The sequence below is a fragment of the Lampetra planeri genome, chromosome 2 (assembly GCF_965212315.1).
Source record: "Lampetra planeri chromosome 2, kcLamPlan1.2.h2, whole genome shotgun sequence".
Taxonomy (NCBI): Eukaryota; Metazoa; Chordata; class Hyperoartia; order Petromyzontiformes; family Petromyzontidae; genus Lampetra; species Lampetra planeri.
Genome location: NC_136108.1, coordinates 5,159,769 through 5,178,712, shown reverse-complemented (window position 1 = coordinate 5,178,712; position 18,944 = coordinate 5,159,769). Strand labels below are relative to the sequence as shown.

The 18,944-nt window shown below is 45.7% G+C and overlaps 1 protein-coding gene across 2 annotated transcripts in view; it reads left to right on the top strand.

Annotated features, from left to right (window-relative positions):
• LOC144725144 (inactive phospholipase C-like protein 2) overlaps window positions 1-18,944 on the top strand; it is an 80,175-nt gene that overhangs the window by 36,049 nt on the left and 25,182 nt on the right. The window contains exons 2-3 of one of the 2 annotated variants that reach the window (XM_078604609.1): window positions 7,851-10,343; window positions 12,261-12,464. In XM_078604609.1, coding sequence (XP_078460735.1) covers window positions 7,851-10,343; window positions 12,261-12,464 — 2,697 coding nt within the window. The other variant, XM_078604610.1, reaches the window with a different exon arrangement.

The following is an 18,944-nucleotide window of genomic DNA, read 5'->3' as shown; positions in this document are numbered from 1 at the left end:
TATTTATACTTTGCTCGGCTTGACGCGCAAAAAAGAAATGGCCCACGTGCATTTCACATATTTGATATTTAAATGCACATGATGAGAAAATCACGTTAAATGTTTAACCCATTGATGCAGCCTCCGTGGCGATGATTGCATCTGTCAAGCGAGCCGCCGATCTGTGCATTGATCGGCTGATGTTGGGGCCTATTCTGAGAGATGAGCACGCGGATTTAGTTTCTCCTCCACCTCCCAAGGACAAACGCTGACAGCTGGAAATCCGGCATATGGACAGAAAGCGCCACACCCAGCTGCAACACATGATCCTTTAATCAAAGGACTTGTTAATGGCAAACGGGAAGTAAAGTTGTTCGTGGAAATAGTGGCACGCTATTTTTTACGTGTGTGGGTCTGTTCCATGAGGAGTTTGTGTCTTCTCTGCGGTGGTCGCGTGGAATTTTCTCTGGATCCTCCGGATTTTCCCTCCATATAGAATCAACACGCGTTCAGAGTATATGACTATTGCTATACATTTCCACACGATAAGCCATCTCGTTGAGCTATAATTTGTGGCCAGGTCGATTCTGAAAAAGAGCTATATATGACAGTGGGCCTTACCTTGTAAAATAAACATACTTTTATCGTTTTTAATACAGAGATTCAAGAGGTATGGGGTTAGTAATGATCCCTGCAGCATGCATTGTCAAATGTGACTTCATCAACAACACCACCGCCATTATCATCATCATTAATCCACAGCAAAAGTACCCAGCTTATCACAAATATTAGAATGAATATGCCACACAACTCCTCTGACCAGTGAAATAGCTGTGGATGACATGAGTCGCCTCCACTTTCTGGTGATGTGGCTTGCCCGCGAAGTAGCCGTGGCACAATAACAATCTGTATCTTGCGCATAATAGCAGTTTTTTGCAGATCGATTCTGGTCATGGATAACAGGAGTCGGGGTTAGGGGGTTAATCAGGTCACGGGTAAGACGATAGACGCATCCTCTTGTGGACATACCAGGCCCACACATGTACTGCCGCTCTTTACAATTGTTAAGAGCAAACCTCGTTTTGAGAAATCAAAATATTTCCTGGCCAGTTTTGATTTTCGCATATGGTTTCCACACGGCGTGACTGTATGTTAATACATTTACATTAAAAAAATGTTGCCCAAATTGTGAAGAAAGAGTGTTTATAAACCTGCGTGGTTTATTATAATCACCATGGTATGCAGTATAACTTTGGCCCTCCTTGTGTAATGATCTCCGAAAAGGTCACTGGTCTTAAATACAAAAGCTTTAGAGTGGCCATACATTTAAATGTATACATTTTTCTAATACTATCTTTGCAATAGATCACTAGGAGCGAACGCTCAAAAGCGCGATAATGTATTATTATTTTGACATGATCATTTTCAAATAAAGCTCATACACAATATGAACATTCGTTGTAGTACTTATAGGAAAGACACAAACAATTATGAGTTAGTTACAAACAAGGATGCCTATTTACATTGAACTGCTTTTTGCTGAGATTTCAACGAGGTCATTGTTTGTATTTCACGAGCGAGCAAGCGAGCAAGCCCTCGGTGGGCAGCGTTGGCAGATCGGTTGGTGTCCGTGTGACCCCTGGTCGTGCCAGCTTGCGAACCGGCTCGTATGTCGGCCCCAACGTAGGGTTTTGAAGTAAAATAAATTAAAGTAAAGTAAATCGTGATTCGTGAGAGTAAAGACACCAATACAACAATGAACTGAACATTATTTTAACGTGTCGTATATAAATAATGAAATTGTCATAATGTTTCTATAGTCAATTGCAGGTATGTTTATTGAACTTCTTTCACAGCCGTACATAGGCCAACCATGGTAATCGGAGGTGCGGGGGAAGGATAACAAACGAAATACCAAAAGCAATTCTAAAGAAGTCAGTTTTCAATCTAGATTAAAAATTCCACATTTGAGCAGGGGGTGGTTATCAAGTCCGTTGACAGCCCTTACTGAGCCGGTAGTAGAAATTCTACATTCCTTTGGTAAAAGCCCTGTCTCTTCTTTGGACAACCACTGTTAACACACCAAAGTGTGGCATTAATTGTATTTGCCCTGGAGGGATAATGGATGGAATTAACACATAAGTAGGGATTTGAGCCAGCAGCTTTACAATTGTAAGTCAAGTGCTTTGCTGAAATTCCACTGGCAGATAAAAAGATAATGTAAAGCAAACATTAATGCTGCTCGTACATAGTTGTTACATTGGAGAACTACAAGAGTTGGTGACGACTTGGGCAGGTCATCCTTTCAGCAGTAGATTGATTATGATTGACGATGGTGACCATTCGACAAATCATTCATTCTTATATTGACGTATTATTTGGTCACTTGAACATGCGGACCTCGGGACCTGCACGTAATTGAACATTCAGCCACCTGCTCTCAAGTCTGCGTGTGATGTTAAACCAGCAATTCCATAAGGAAAGAAGAACACGTATCCGGACTAATTAAAAAAAGGTGCACGTGGGGCGCAGAAACGGTAACGTGGGCGCAGAAACGGTAATGTGCGGGCGAAGCAGCAGGTGAGGGCGTGGTGGGCGATTCATTGCATTCGTCTGGCTTCTGGCTAGCCATCAAACAAAGACTGTCACCCACATCATCGCGCTCTTTCAGATGCCCTTCTGCGGCCGTCTGGAATGCTCTTGCTTCCGATGCTGGGAAACCACTGGAGCTGTGCACTTTTAAATCCTCTAGATTGAAAACCCATTTCTTTGGAACTGCTTTTTGTGTTTAGTTTGTTGTCCCCCCCCCCCGCGCGCACCTCCGATTAGCACGTTAGCTACGTACGGTGTGAAAAAAAAATCAACATATGTACATAGAGCAGTGTTTATACAAACTTTTGTGGCCCACGGACCACCCAGCCCCCTCCCCCCACCCCTGGTGACAAAACGCATTCACTTATCTCTAAATAGCAGTGAGACAAAATGATTCATATTACCGGAATATAACAATTATATATATTTTAACACGTTTTTTTAGGGGGTGGTGGGTGGGGGTGGAATTTAGATTTTAAAGTTAGGGTAGTTTAATTAGGAGTAGTTTACTGAACTTCATTATTAAATTGAATATCACGAGTCAAATATTAATGAATGTCCAAAACATGATCAACCTGCATTTACATCGCAGCCTCGCGGAGACCACCTGGAGGACCGTCGCGGACCACCTGGTGGTACCGGGAACCACACTAAGAACCACAGCTCTTGGGTATTAAAGCCGGAAACCTACAGCCGGCTGTAATCATTCGTATCGTATTTACATTCTCAGTACAACAGCACCTGTTGAGCGATTCCCAGTGCAGTGGGACACTGGGCATGTATTAATTCCAATAGCAATCCGTGCTCCCGTCTTTTTGGTGGGTGAGTAATTTTCGCCAGCGTTGATTCGGTTGACCGCAGTTGCTCTTGGGTGGCCATGCTGCTCCATCGTAATGGATTTGACTGCCAAAATAGGGGAGGTGTGCAAAATCCACGATACGTACAATTTGTCTTGTGCACCCCCTCAACATCATTGCAACGTTGTTGTGAGATTCGATTACATAGCCACTTTAGAGCGACGTTGTGTGTACCTTATGTGTACCATACATATATTTATTTCGGTCCATATAATAGAATGGGAAGCAGCGATAATTCCGAACTTTTAAATGTGAGCTGTGTGACAAATTGTAAACGTGCAATTTCTTGAGGACTGTGATTTATTTGCATTAATTATTATCATCATCATCGGCCATGGTCAATCTACTGCTGAATTAAGGCATCGTCAAGCTGGCTCTCTCTCATGAACCTGCGATGTACTTATTCACCTAACATCTGCACACGAGTTGATTTCATCCCTCCAGATTCTTGGTGATCAAAACAAACATGTGCCGAGATTTGTCATTGTTGCGAGTGCATTTTGAGTGCAATGAGTAATGTGTGCACTCTAAATCACATGGACACGCGTGTGCAGTGCCGATGGCTTCTCTCTTGGGCCGCCATGTGCCACGCTCACTCATATTCATCTTTAATCTGCTGGCTTCCAGACCAGCAGGAGTAGAATGCGGTGCAATAGGACCCCCCAATTCCAGGGTCACGTTTAGACAGTTTGACGGTTTTATTCATGGCCGGATAAGAGCCTATTTAATTCGGGAGTTTCTATTTCAAGGGAGGGACGTGCTTAATAAAATACATCCAACAACTTCCTATCTCCGATTACAATTTTCATGACAATTTCCACCGTGGCGCTGACGTATTTTTTTTTATCAACCGCATCATCATAGCAAGCCCTACATGCTAATTATTTACAAGGTCAAATTAATTAGTTTTTCTGTTTTCCAGAAGAATGCGTCCAAACCCCCCCCACACCCACTTTTTGAAGCAGAAGCTCTGAATGAAAAATGAAACTGTTTGCAATTGAGCCTCGAGTCATAGGTCTGCCTGCCATGGAGGTTTACTCGGCATGTGACATTATCACGGTCCGCTGAAACCGGTCCACTGCATTTTCTGACAGCCAATTATTATGGAGAGGAGCTGTAACAAATTAAGCATTCTAGAAGAGTGCCTGAACTTTTTTAAACGCGCCACGCGATGGGTTTTCTGCAAACGACTTCATGCCATCGGCTGCTGCAAACGTTTCCCCCCTCCCCAACCTCTGCTTTGATGCTACGTAGCCAATTGTTATGCAATTGTTATGCAATTGGCTTTGTCGTACGTTATCTTTGTATAATTGGAGATAAGAAATGCGAATAAATTGGGGGCGGGAGGGGCGATGTATTTCATATCGCCGCCCGTTTTGAAATAAAGCGTCAATCGATTCCGTTCTCCGCGCGACGAATACAAATGCACGCTCCCTACGCTGAAGCCCTCGGGTTTGATTATCATAGTGCACTGTCTGTACGTATGTAATCACATTTGGCACACGAGGTGACACCTGCCAGCAATCATTCTTCTCGCACCACTGGTGGTGGATGCGAACGGGAGGCGTTCTTTTACAAGTCACGTCCGAAGGCGGAACTCTTGAGAAAACTTGCGCTTTGGCCAACGTTTGCGTGGCCTTGGATGTCCCCGACGCTCCGCACAAACATCAACTGTGCCGCTCGCTCGCGAGAGTGCGCGTCTCGCTCGCTCGCTCCTCTTCCTTGACAGGTTTAGGAGGTTTGTGTACACACCTCTTTCCCCTGGCTCCGTCTTTGCGTTGAACTGTTTTTGCACTCTTTGTATATTTCTGTAAATATTTCCCGTTCCTCCAACTTTAGACGTCTTTTGGCGCACTTTGCTGCATTGGAACATCATTTCTACTTGTCAAGCATATCATAAACGACAAATAATTACCGTGACGCTATTTAAATTTGTCCTTTTGGTGAGGTTGCCAAATTGCTCATAACGTTTTCACTGTTTATAGTGTGTCTTAGTGCCCTTCACGGGATCAACGTAAGGTCAAGTTGATATTGTTTAACCAGGTGAGAACTCAAGAGAATTACATTACCTCTGTCCACGATAACACCGAATATCTTCACATATTAAGGATCCAGCCTTAGCACCCTGACGTGTGCATGGCCCAGTGCAGCCCCAGGGGTGTCCAGTTGTACAAAGCTGTGCCCCATAGCCGGAGCAAGGTGCAACGCAAGGGTGGTGCAAGCAAATGAGACTCTGCATCACGATACATTACCAAGGGGGTGGGGGTTCGAGCTCATCAGTTTAAAGTTTCCTGTGGTTCAAAGATATTTGGTGTTTATGATCGTGCGCTCGTCTTTCCGAGCCAGCAACATGCTGCTCAGTTTGCAGTGTGGAGGAGGGGGGGGAGGTGCTTTGAGTTCACCGTTGAGTTTGGTGAGGGGACCCTCTCGTCGACAGTGTGTGGTGTGTGTGTGCGCCACATGGCCTATATAGCTGAGCACATTGAGAGTGTGTTGGGCCCCCATGTGTGGAGGTCAGTTTGCACTCACGGACCCTGGCCGGTACGTAACCTGGTGTTGAGCAGGGCCCGTGACCGAGTAGACGCTCGTTAGCGTCGTTGTGGAGAATGTAAGTGACAAAATAAATAAACACACACTATATATGTCCCTCCACATGAAAAGAAAACGTTTTTTAAGTGGAGGGGCCTGATATAGGAAAGACATTGTTGGCTTATTTATCTGGTGATGATTAAAATACATGTTTACCCATCCCAGAGGATAACGGCACAAAGAAAGTACATGATATAATTGCTTTATTTTTTTTTACACAAGTAGAATAATAAGGCCCCTTGCAATATTAAACACATTTTTGGTCAACAGGGATCAAACAAAAAAACCCACGGTGGTGCAGCTGCAGTTGCTTGGTAACTTGTCTCTGGAATGCTGATGGCAGGGCATTAGTTGATCCATGGTAGAACATCAAATCGTCCGTCTGGAATTTGATGGGTACATTTTAAAATCTTATTATATCCTTGATGTCTCGATGGTCTTGATGAATTTAATAGTGACTGCATCAGGTGGACAAGATCTGAATGAATGATTACTATATCTTACTATATCTGCCGGCAAGAGATAATGATGCCTCATCCAGAGGCAGAGGTTAAGTTCAAGTAGTTACGAGGTTAATGGGAGGTCCTAGTGTTTCTTTAATGGAAAATTAATGTCTTGACATTTTTGGGGAGGAAATTTGCCATTAGCTGCCATTACAGAGAGCATTGCACCACTGCTGTGCCTGCTGCTAGAATCGCATTTCACAGCATTCTCGAATGTGATCCGTGTAGCTTTGACATCCGATGGCCTATTCGGAGCCTGCTCCCAGATCCCATTCTCCATGCCACTCGCATAGCCTCTTAGATTAAATATATATATATATTTTTACAGAGTCTTAAGCATATTCAGGCTGTTACTTTGAGACGCTTCATGTGGTGTAAAGCAATGTGTGGCAGTTGCCTTTAATGTCTGCCTTAATTGGTAGTTACGTATCAAGCGAGTCATTCCGTGTCCTTTTTTTTCAAAGATCAGCTCAGCATGCCAATAAAACTGAAAAGATGAATCATTAGCTGGTAACTTTGATTTCAAAATCAGTCCTTCCATTTTATACTCGAATAACTGCAACTAGTTTTGCTCAGTGGCATGGACGTGGGTTTTTTTTTTTTTCTCAAACAGCAGTTGTTTGTGACCTAACGAGACACCTGCATATTACGGAATAATGTTAATGATTTGAACGGTCTAAAAAAAGAGTCCCATTTGTACTGCATCGGTATGTATAATGAGGTCCCTTTTATGTCGTGTGTTTCCCTGAGGCCATTTGTTCAGTGACCAGACTGCATACTGGCATTACCAGTGTGAGACCTGACCTCCAGTGCTGGTTTATGGTCGATGATGCACCCACATTGAAGCGGTGACTTTGCCCAGCTGTGGTGCTCTGTGTTGATGATTCTCATTGTTACCAGCTACATTCCATTAAATCCCTGGTGTAGTCTGTGTGGTGGGGTGGGTGCTGATGTAGCAAGAATACTAGGGCATTATTGTGGAATACGTAATTATAAATGCACATATTTACCACAAACTTGTGTTGATAACCGCCAGGGTTTTTCTCCAGTTATCAAATCAAAACCGTGTAGTCTTACTGCTATGGCATGTTAGAGATGGCTTTTTATTGTGTTAGGAACTGTGGCTGGCAGACAGTCCCTGCCTTTGAAATGCTATACAAATGATGCAAATGCCTAATGTGCTCTGTTATTATTATTTGTGTGGGTACAGGTAGCACGTGGCAATTAATTCACCGTTCTTCATTTGTAGCCCGACCTGTGCGCGTGTATTTGTGGAGCGCGCGGGGCCTTGCATCCGCTCACGCCGTTACCCTGCCCCGTGCGATTGCAGGACTCGACCCGGCAGAAGCGCGAGCGCAAGAAGACGGTGTCCTTTGGCAGCATGCCCACCGACCGGCGCGTGAGCAGCGCCAGCGACTGCATTAACCTCATGCTCGAGGGCTGCGAGCTGCGCAAGATCCGGCCAAACTCGCGTGTTTACCAGCGCTACTTCCTGCTCGAGTCCGACCTGCAGTGGCTTCGCTGGGAGCCGTCCAAGAAGGACTCGGAGCGTGCCCGTCTGGAGATTGTCGCCATCAGGGAGGTGCGCGTTGGCAAGAACACGGAGACCTTTCGCAACCACGGCTTCGCGGAGCACATCTCGGCCGACTGCGCCTTCTCTATCATCTACGGCGAGGGATACGAGTCGCTCGACCTCGTGGCGTCCGCGCCCGATATCGCCAACGCTTGGGTCACGGGGCTACGGTACCTCCTTTCCTTCGGCTCGCACTCGCTCGACATGCTCGAGAGCAGCCACAACTCGCTGCGCCACTGCTGGCTGCTGCCGCTCTTCACGCGAGCGGACGGCGGCGGCAAAGGTTGCCTGCCCGTCGAGGTGGCCTGCCAGCTTTTGCAGGGCTTGAACCCGGCCCTGAAGGGCATCACCATCAGACTCAAGCTGAAAGAGCTGCAGAAGAGCAGGGTCTCCCCAATAGACGGCATCTCGTTTCCCGAATTTGTCGACATGTACCACGAGTTGTGCACTCGGGCAGAGATCTATTTTCTACTGGTGCAGTTTTCCAGCAGTAAAGAGTATCTGGACAGCAGGGATCTAACCATGTTTTTGGAAGCGGAGCAGGGCATGACTGATATTACTGAGCAGATGTGTTCGGACATTATCCGGCGGTACGAGCCCTCCACCGAAGGGCAGGAAAGGGGCTTTTTAGGAATTGACGGCTTCACAGGGTACCTCATCTCTGCAGAATGTGATCTCTTTGACCCGGCGCACAGGAGGGTTTGCCAGGACATGAGCCAGCCGATCTCCCATTACTACATCAACTCGTCCCACAACACGTACCTAATCGAGGACCAGTTCCGCGGCCCCTGCGACGTCAGCGGCTACGTGCGGGCCTTGCGGATGGGCTGCCGCTGCGTGGAGATGGACGTTTGGGACGGGCCGGACGGCGAGCCCATTGTCTACAATGGCCATACAATGACGCTGCCCATCACCTTTCACAGCGCGCTGGAGGCCATTAACAAGTACGCTTTTGTGGCCTCCGAATACCCGCTGATCATCTGCTTGGAGAACCACAATTGCGTTATGCAACAGAAGGTTTTGGTGCAGCACATAAAGAAGGTTTTGGGCGATAAGCTGTACATCAAGCCCGTGGACATCAATGAGAGCTACCTGCCTTCGCCCGAGTCTCTGAAACTGAAGATAATCCTCAAAGGGAAAAAGTTACCTTTTGAGGAACCGGGGCCAGAGGGAGAAGTCACAGATGAAGATGAAGCCTCGGAGATCGCGCAGAGGACAGAGATGTCCCAGGACATTTTCCTCCAGCCAGACGAAATCGACGTGAAGAAACAAAAGTTGTGCCCCGAGCTGTCCGACCTGATAACCCTGTGCAAATCTGTGCGTTTCCGGGACTTTGACTCATCGCAGCAGTGCCAGAAGTACTGGGAGATGTGTTCGTTCACCGAGGCCCTGGCAAGCCGATTTTCCAACGAGTTCTCGGAGGACTTCGTCAACCACAATAAGAGGTTCCTTTCTCGAATCTTCCCCAGCCCCATGCGCATCGATTCCAGCAATCTCAACCCGCAGGACTTCTGGAACTGTGGCTGCCAGGTGGTGGGCATGAACTACCAGACGCCGGGGCTCATGATGGACCTCAATGTGGGCTGGTTCCGGCAAAACGGCGGCTGCGGCTACGTCCTGCGCCCGTCGGTCATGCGGGACGAGGTGTCGTACTTCAGTGCCAACGTGCGCGACGGGCTGCCCGGCATCTCCCCGCAGCTGCTGCACATCAAGGTGATCAGCGGGCAGCACCTACCCAAGCCACGGGGCTCCGGCTCCAAGGGCGACGTGGTGGACCCGTACGTGTACGTCGAGGTGCACGGCATCCCAGCCGACTGCGCCGAGCAGAGGACCAAGACGATCGGTCAGAACGGCGGCAGCCCCGTCTTCGACGAGAGCTTCGTGTTCCAGGTGAACCTCCCCGAGCTGGCCATCGTGCGCTTCGTCGTGCTCGACGACGACTACATCGGGGACGAGTTCATCGGGCAGTACACGATCCCGTTCGAGTGCCTGCAGCCGGGCTACCGCCACGTGCCGCTGCACGCGCTCACGGGGGAGTGCATCGAACATGCCAACCTCTTCCTGCACGTGGCCATCACCAACCGCAGGGGCGGCGGCAAGGCGCAGAAGAGGGGCCTCTCTGTCCGCAAGGGCAAGAAGACGCGCGAGTATGCCGCCATGAGGCTGCTGGGAGTTCGCGCGCCCGACGAGGTGTTCCGCATGGCTGCGCAGCCCCTACACGAGGCCACCGATCTGCGCGAGAACATGCAGGTACGGGGGCAAGCCCATGGTGGTGCGTGAGAGCGTGCAGGTATGGGGGCGGTCCCGTGGCAGTGTGTGAGAGCGTGCAGGTATTGTTGCTGATGATTATTAGGGTTGCAGATTTTCATAGCTTTGTTGGTTTTTCAGCAGGATTTATTGATGTGTCACTGAAAAACGCAGATCTTTTAATGTAATTACGACTTGCTGTTTACTTTTCACCGTTCGCTGCGAATTGGCATCGCCAAAATGAAAATTCCATTGCTCCCCCGTTTAGTCGCACAGCAAGGCGTAATTTTTCGTTTTGTTTTAATTCACACGCGGTCGTGCAGCACGCGCAGTCTTAAGGATGCCTCGCTCCACACAACTGTGGGGCAAACTGCAGGTGACACGCATTTTGCGCAGCGCCAGAGCCCTTGAGAGGTCGGCAGTGCGCACCGCGGACGGCAATATACTACCACCGCCACCACCACGCTCCTGTGGGAACGCTGCATCTCGCAAATGCACAGACACTCGCTTCTCTGTTGTTCCTACAGATACGGAGCTAAATTGTGCCGAGTTCCTCCGTATTATTTATCGGGGGGGGGGGGGGGTGCATTTTACTGTGTGTGTCAGTGTACCCATTGCTATTCACTAAGCTGGACGTGTGTGTATTGACGTCTGTTTCTTGATGTTTTTGCGTGCCTATGGATCTGCATAGTGCCTTCGGTGGGGTTCGAGTCGGTGTATAAAATTCGAGTGCAGAAGTTGTTTGATTTCTGCGGGACACCTGAAGGGTGCTGGCAACTCATGCGTGTAATTGAAAGTTTATGGCATAGTATTTCTGAAATTGGATACTTAAATCTGTGATAACCTACGAACCGTTAAATAGCATCATATATTTAAATATATTGTCAAGTCAAACTATAATATTTCTGAGTGGAGCTTCGTTCATATGGTTTGTGCATTTCACAGAAATTCTGAAAAATATATATTTTTAATGGATTTGATATCTATAAATTTGAAAGCCCATGGGTAATATATATTTTTTTATGTTCTGTTCAGCCATTCATGATTGATTGTGTGCTTTTTCTTTAGAATTGGCCAAGAAATCCTCTGCAATACAATGTGGTGGAGGTCGGGCGCATTGCATGACCTTTGCAGACATTAGTCTCTGCGTTTGAACGCCTCTGCGTATGGTGTTCCACAGAAAGAGTTATTGTATTTCTCAAAATAAAATAAAAAGATCAACGAAAACACGACGTTTTATCGGTTACTGTAATTTTAGGTGCAACTGTTGTTCGAGCTTAATGGATCATCTTACGGCTTTGTCAATTGATGTATGTGATTGGCGCTGAGGTTTTGTCTAAATAAATCAAATGACCCCCAACGCCATTGCTCTTCACGCGACATTCCCAGATAGCGATGTGTGAATTGCAATGCTCCAGCGGCTTGTTGTGCTGTCATATTTTGTGAAGTCTGTAGGGGTTGCAGAGCAGTGCTAATGATGGTAATTAGACTTGGGAAAAAGCGTGACTTTTTTTTTCCTGTGTCCTTTAATATCACCAGGTGAGACCAATATATTGATATTTCACACTAATTGCACAGGCGTCCGTCGGAAGCCGTTGGGTACAATTGAAATTTTCACGGCTTACATTCGCTTAATACTGAGTTTCTAATAAGCTGTGGACACGTGATGCGTGTATGTACTGTGCATTTTATGTTGTGCTAAAGCTAGTACAGATGTACACTATTTTTCTACCTACGTGACTTTACCGAAAGAACCAAAGAGTACAGATGTACACTGTTTCTAACTAGAATTTCGGTTTGTTTTATTAAAAAAAAAGGCAGCCATTTTTATTTGCAAAAAACAAACAAACCTTTGTATACTCGCACATCTCTCGGGTGCACACGTACGCTTGCTCATTTGTATTTCTCTTTTGCTGGCAGAACGCGGTGATGTCCTTTAAGGAGGTCTGCGGGCTGCCACCCGCAGCCTGCCTAAAGCAGTGCATGCTGGGAATGTGTGCGCGCCTGCTGAGCTCGGACGCGTCGGCGTGCATGGTGCTGCAGCTGCGCGAGGGCTACCCGGCGCTGGAGAGCCCAGGCGCTCTGCCCGACAGCCTCAAGAAGCTCGTGCAGGCCTTCAACCTGGTACCGGCTCCCGCGCTTGAGCATACCCACGTGGGCAAATCAAATCATTAACACGTTTGGTGTTCACGCCATCCCCAAAGCGAAATGCAATCTCGAAGGTGCTGTGTTTCACAGACGATTATCGTCTGCCGTAGTTTCACCGTCGGGGTTGATGTGACTATGTGGCTCCACCTGTTTTGTCGATTTGCGAGTAATTATGAAATTTTGACCGTGACGCTGGGATACATGGCCTATTATTTTTTCGAACAATGCGAGTACTGTACACGTAAAGACAAACATCCTCTGTATATTCTCTTTGGGCAATTGCTGCCAACATGCACCGATCGAGACCACAATGGCACACGGGGGGCAGTGCCACCGGCACCACCCCAGATTCCTTTGTCTCCCCAGTTTTGATGTTCATGTAATAAATAGGTACACATTTTTAGGCCGGAGAGATTCTAATACCACGTGCCGCTCATGTTGTCCAGGGCCGGGAATTGAAACCAGGTCGGTCAGTTTCACAATGTAGTTTGGTAAACACTGCGATAGCTGCTCCCCACGCACACACACAATCTCATACTCCAGAGGCATGATTTTGTTTTTGTGTGTTCAGGTCCATAGCAATGTAGGCCATTGGGCACTCGCCAGAATATACACGGTGTGTAATTCTTTTTGCTTTTCTATTTTGACAAATACATGCACATCACTAATGGCAAATTAAGTAGTTTTGAGTATTTGTCTTTATCAATATCAGCAATTGTGATGATATTGTATTAACACGGAGATGTAGCAAATAAATAACACCTGTTTTAAAGCCACGTGCTGAGTCACCTTGTGGCCCACATGAACAACTGAACTGCTGCTGGTGGTGCCCTTCAAAATGTGTCAAGATGAGATGCGGTGCAAGTCACTTTTCGTGTTTAAAGCGCTCTCAGTCACCTCGACGTTAAGGGCTGAACTTCAAAATAAGCCCTTGTTTATCTACTCAATTCACGCATGCGCTTGGAACTTGGAGTATTCGCTCCCCTGTGTGAATCATTAGCTTCTGCAGTTGGGTTGGGGGGCGGGATGGGTAATGACAGGGGCACAACAAAAATGCTGAATCCATAGCCCCCCCTCCCCACCAAATCATTGTCATTATTAACTATGATGATAAATATTGTGTTATTTTAGAGTTGCAAAACATTGCATACGCCTGAAAAATAAAGTGGAACGCGTAGAAATGTTGACACCGCAACAATGATTTCTCCATCGCCTCAAAGTCCGTGAATTATAAAATGCAATTTTTGCCTTTCCACGCTTGCGCTGTGATAGCTAGTTCGGGGAAGCAGAGAGGTTTGCAGTAAGCACCTTTGCTGGACGTTAGGGTGGACTGGATATTAAAATAATCTTTCATATAAAATAAACCCTGGGTCCGTGTAGGGCGCAACAACATGCATGTGCCATACTATTCCCTTGTTTGCTTGGCCACTGGATCCTGCAAGTTTTAATATTCCTATGTGGGTTTGTAAACGGTGCCTCCTGAGATGACTCATGAATGGTCTTCTCTTTATTTGTTTGGTATGGTTTTTAGTAAACGTTATTTACTGTACAGAGTCGTTTAATTCTGTAGATAGGTTTACCCTGCAGCCTGTTGTTTTCTAATCGCAGTGATGTACTTCACATTCCGATGTTGATAAGCAGGGCCAGAATTCTCAGACGGTGACTATTTGCTGGCTACGGTGGCAAGCTGGCTTATTCGCAATCATCCATTCGATGCTTAGATTAACCAGAGAAACCTTGGGATTGTTTTCTGGAGAGCACAATCACAGCAATCCATTCGCATGCGTGGAAGATAGAATGCTGCTCCCAGGCCTTCCTGCATCGTTCTTTTATTTTTAAGAAGTGCCGATCCACTCAGAGCGATCTGTATCTCGCCAGAAGGGTAAAGGTGACGAGGCTTATCCGATTTCTTTGCCGGCTTTTCATTCTCATAATGCGACGGTCACGACAACATTGTGAAAGGAAGGCACAAAAGCAAACACACACTGTGGTCGTTCGTGGTAACCAATAACCCGCTGCTGGAACGGTGTTTATCATAAGATGTTCACTTAAATGAGAGAGTCTTTAAGGAAATCCGGAGCACCTCGAGTCACATCTGGCTGCTCCGTGATTAAACGATAAGAACTATGATTTAATTAGCATAAAAACAATCGTACATTACAGAAGAACACTACTCCTTTTCACCTAATTTATTCTCCATTATATGCAACTCTGAGCTTAAAAATAGAACATTGATTGCCTCCCCTTTAAGAAGAGCTTTATTTTAATTGTTGAGATGTGCCGAGTTTCACCCGTGCGTCGATAGTTCAGTGTTTATGTACCATTTTATTGAGGGACTATCTTGGTGTGTTCTGGGACTGTTGTTGTTGTTGTTGTTTTTTTGCCTTGCCCAAGCTTGCATTTAGTGTTGAAAAATCTGCGGGAATGTATGCACTTGTGCAATTTGTACTAGTAATTTGCACAATTTGTATTTTCTTTATCTATTTCTACATCTCGATTTCAAGCTTTCGTGACTGCAGGGATTCATATTATTGGTTCTTTCGGTAAAGTCACGTAGAAGGGAAATAATTATTGTTTAATATTTTTATTATTTTATTATTTCCCTTCTACGTGACTTTACCGAAAGAACCAAGAATATAATATTTCTACGTCGTTATTTTGGACGTTTTTATGTTGAACTTCTTTCATGCCGTAGTGACTCTCTTACACCTTCTCTATTTTTCATTCCTGTCGTGTTTTTGTATTGTTTGTTGTTGTAACTTGCTGACCCACCCTTACTGGACATTTGTTAAGAAGAACTTTATAGCTTATCGAATTCCTTCAGCCTTAATAAAGATTCCTATTCTGATCAGCAGCAGCAGCAGCCATTTCCTCTCCAGTGTTGGATGAGGGCCTCTTCTACTGTTTGAGGAATATCTTTCCATTACAGTACATACAAAGTAAAATGATACGACATTACATATGACAGCAAAAAGGTAAAGTGGATGTCACTGCTTTAATGAGTTCATTACATTATAAATGGCCAGTGTGCAATGAAATTTGGAAACAAAACAAAATAATGATAAGTTTCCGGAAGAAAAATGGATGAAAATGGAAAAAAACAGGACTGCACGTCCCGTAAAACTATTACGATGAGGAAAGAAATTAGAGAACACAACACGGTAATAATAATAATAATGACGACAATTTGTCTTGCGCCGTAACATAGCAAGCCATTGCATGGGCTGTTTGAACGTGGCGTAACAACAATAGAGGCGTAATAGAAGCAAAGAGGAAGATGATGATTGGTAAATTTCAAATCCTAACCCTTATGGGGCAAGATAGAGTTGCACAACATAGCGTGTTTGAGTTTACTGCATATTTAAATTGGGATTAGTTTTGTTTTTATTTTTGATATACCCCAGAAAACAATTATTCTTTTCAGGCGGCTAGAATGTTCCAGATGTCATGCCCCCTTTAAACGGATGGAATAGCTGTGGGACACCATAGCAGCAGAATGAGAGTGTGAATATATCAGGCAAATTATATCAGATGGAACAGCAACAAAACGATGAAATTAAGAGGTGAGCGTGCGTAGAATGTTGGAGTGGTTTTGGATTTTTTATTTTATTTGATGATGAAAAATATCGTACCATTGTACCAAAATAATAAAGTTTGGAATTGGTGCATAGTATCTGCCTTGACTTGGATCGGAATCACGGACTCCGACAAGGAACATGGAACCAATAGCTGTGAGATGCATGTAGAAGCATGGAGAGAGATGCATGCTGGGAATTAACACTCAAGAGACAGCCAGAGGAATATTGCGGAGAACGAACACAAATTAGAGACGTCATGTTCACCGTTCAGAAAAGTAAGTGTGCTGCGGTTAGAAGGGAATGACGGTTGATGATGAGACTGATGGAATGGTTATCCAAGGAGGATGATGGCTGCAGGCATGGAAGGATGATATCAGCTCGCAGGAGGGTGAGATGGGTTATTTCATCGTAGGACCTTTGGGGATTGTTGATGAGGCGTGAGGCCTATATCCAGCAGTAGACAGAACATGGTCGATGATGAAAAACCCATTTCAACTTTCAGGTTACCCTTAGAATCGAAATGAAATATAAACAGTGTGGCAACAAGGGCATGGATTTTTTTTATATAAAATAAATAAATGCAATAAAAATGCATAATGCATTTGTTAAGCTTTTGGTTTTGATGGGTGCGGAAGCCAATAACTAAAACATGAGGAAAGAGTACCAGCGAACTATAAATAGAGGGAGAGGTTAATGAAAGGGGAAGATATTGAATTCACAGGTTTGTGTTGGCCCCGTCACCCTGCGTACATTATGTAAGCATTACCATTATTCATTCCATCCACCATGCTCACAGTTGCACGCCGCCACGGATTGCCGTACGGTTTTTGCTGGTGCAACGTGCGCTTGCTTGCTCACTCGCTCGCCAGTGGCTGTGCAGAGGATTCTTGAGTTTGAAACGGAATTTCTCGGAGGAAGCGTAACGTTTTGATGACGTTTATATACACATTCCTGCGGAGGGAGCTGGTAGGAACGTTGGGTTGCTCGGTCAATGGCCAGGGTCAACGGCGGCGTGGTGTATTCCGCAAATATGGCCGACTGTGAGGGCGGGCACAAGCCGGCGTGAGTAGGTTAAACGTTGAGTTTTATAAGGGCACCACGAGGTGACCAGCCCCTCCCCACCCAGCCCCTCCCCACCCTCCCCTACCCACCCAGCCCCTCCCCTCCCCACCCTCCCCTCTCCACCCAGCCCGACTCCTCCCATTTTTGGATGCACGATGGACGGACGGGCACAATAATCCCCTGTGGGCTGGTGTAACCAGGAGGTTCCTACCAGTATCAGCATTCTACCAAGCATTTGTGATATTGTTATTCTTTGAAATTTATTTCGTATTTCATAAGTTGCTCCGTTTTACGAAAAATTCACGAGACTTTTATTGTGTGTGTGTGAACCGTGCACAGGCAACCACGCTCGGCAGATGTGCCGGGTGAAGGACAACAAACTAAACACAAATAGCAGTTCTCAAGAAATGGATTTTCAATCTAATGCCCCATGAGGGTTATATCAGCCATATCTTAAACAGGTGCATCTTTATTGTATATGCTCACAAACAACATTGAGTCTTCTGTGTGCTGCACGATAGGCCCTTCAATGTCCAGCGACAGTAGGCAAGTTTTTGCAGCAGTGGTCAGTCACATTAAACGTCTGCAACAGTTTTCCCCTCCCCTTACCTCCCCCAATAAATTATATGACGCAGAAATAGGTTACAAAAACGGACGCTGTCGTCGTGTTAATGGTCATCACGCTGAATTCGAAATCCAGAGTTCACCGGTGCAGCAGCGGAAACGATTTGTGATTGTCTCAAATCCGCCTTCCACTGTCCCCCCCCCCCCCGGCAGTACAAATGGGCACATCGCAGTTAGCCGAGCAGCAGGTCACGCATGGTGGGGTAAGGAGTGGTTACTGCCACCTCGCCAGCGTGGAAGAGTAGGCCAAAATCCCACTCGAGGGGCTTTCGAAAGCGCTCCCTCTAGTTCCACCAGCAGAAGCATGCGCAATCCATTTCAGAGTTGCACCTTGACCTTTGCGTTGGAAAAACGAAAAGCCGTCATACAATTTGAAAAGTATTAACTTTTATTCGTAGTCTTTGTCGTGCTTGCTTGCCAAGAGTGCATGCAGGCTCATGAAAAACTGAGTTTTAGTGTGAGTGATTAATATCAAAGTTGCACTTGTGCATTAAGTGCTCCAAAAAGCAGATGTCATAGTCACCTCAAGTTACTACTTTGGCTGCTTAGCGCTGAATTGTTGAAGCTGCAAGTGTTAAATACCAATGTTATATTTTGATTAGGGCTGTTAAGATCGTTTTTTTTACATACTGGTAACCGAATGGAAATAAAACACGGTTATCGGTTTGCCACACATAGAGATGTCTCGCTCAATAACCATGACATATTTATCTTTTTAACTGAGTAATGTAGGGAGCTGCCGTGGTTTAATGGTCGGCACAATGGACATGCTAGGGCATTGCACTATGTAACACAATTTTTGTTTCTGGGTACCAAGTGTTATTTTTTAATCGCTTATGCCTAAAAAGTATGGAAAATGGTTGTTATTCCCCACAAACGTTGCTTTTGTGACCAGGACTTTACGTGAAGGAATGACAAAAATGCACACCACGTTTTCTCATTGAAAATAGGTCAATTTAAACATATCACTGTCCTGGTCACAAAAGCAAAGTTTGTGGGGAATAATAGCCATTTTCTGTACTTTTGAGGCATAAGCAATTAGTAAATAACTCTACCCAGGAACAAATGTTTTTTGTTACACAGTGTTATTAACTACCCCCCACCCCCTCCCCCACCTCTGGTCCACCCAGCGGTGTAAATGGGTTCACCACAGCCACAGTTAGTCGATTTAGTCAGCGTGGAAGAGTAGACC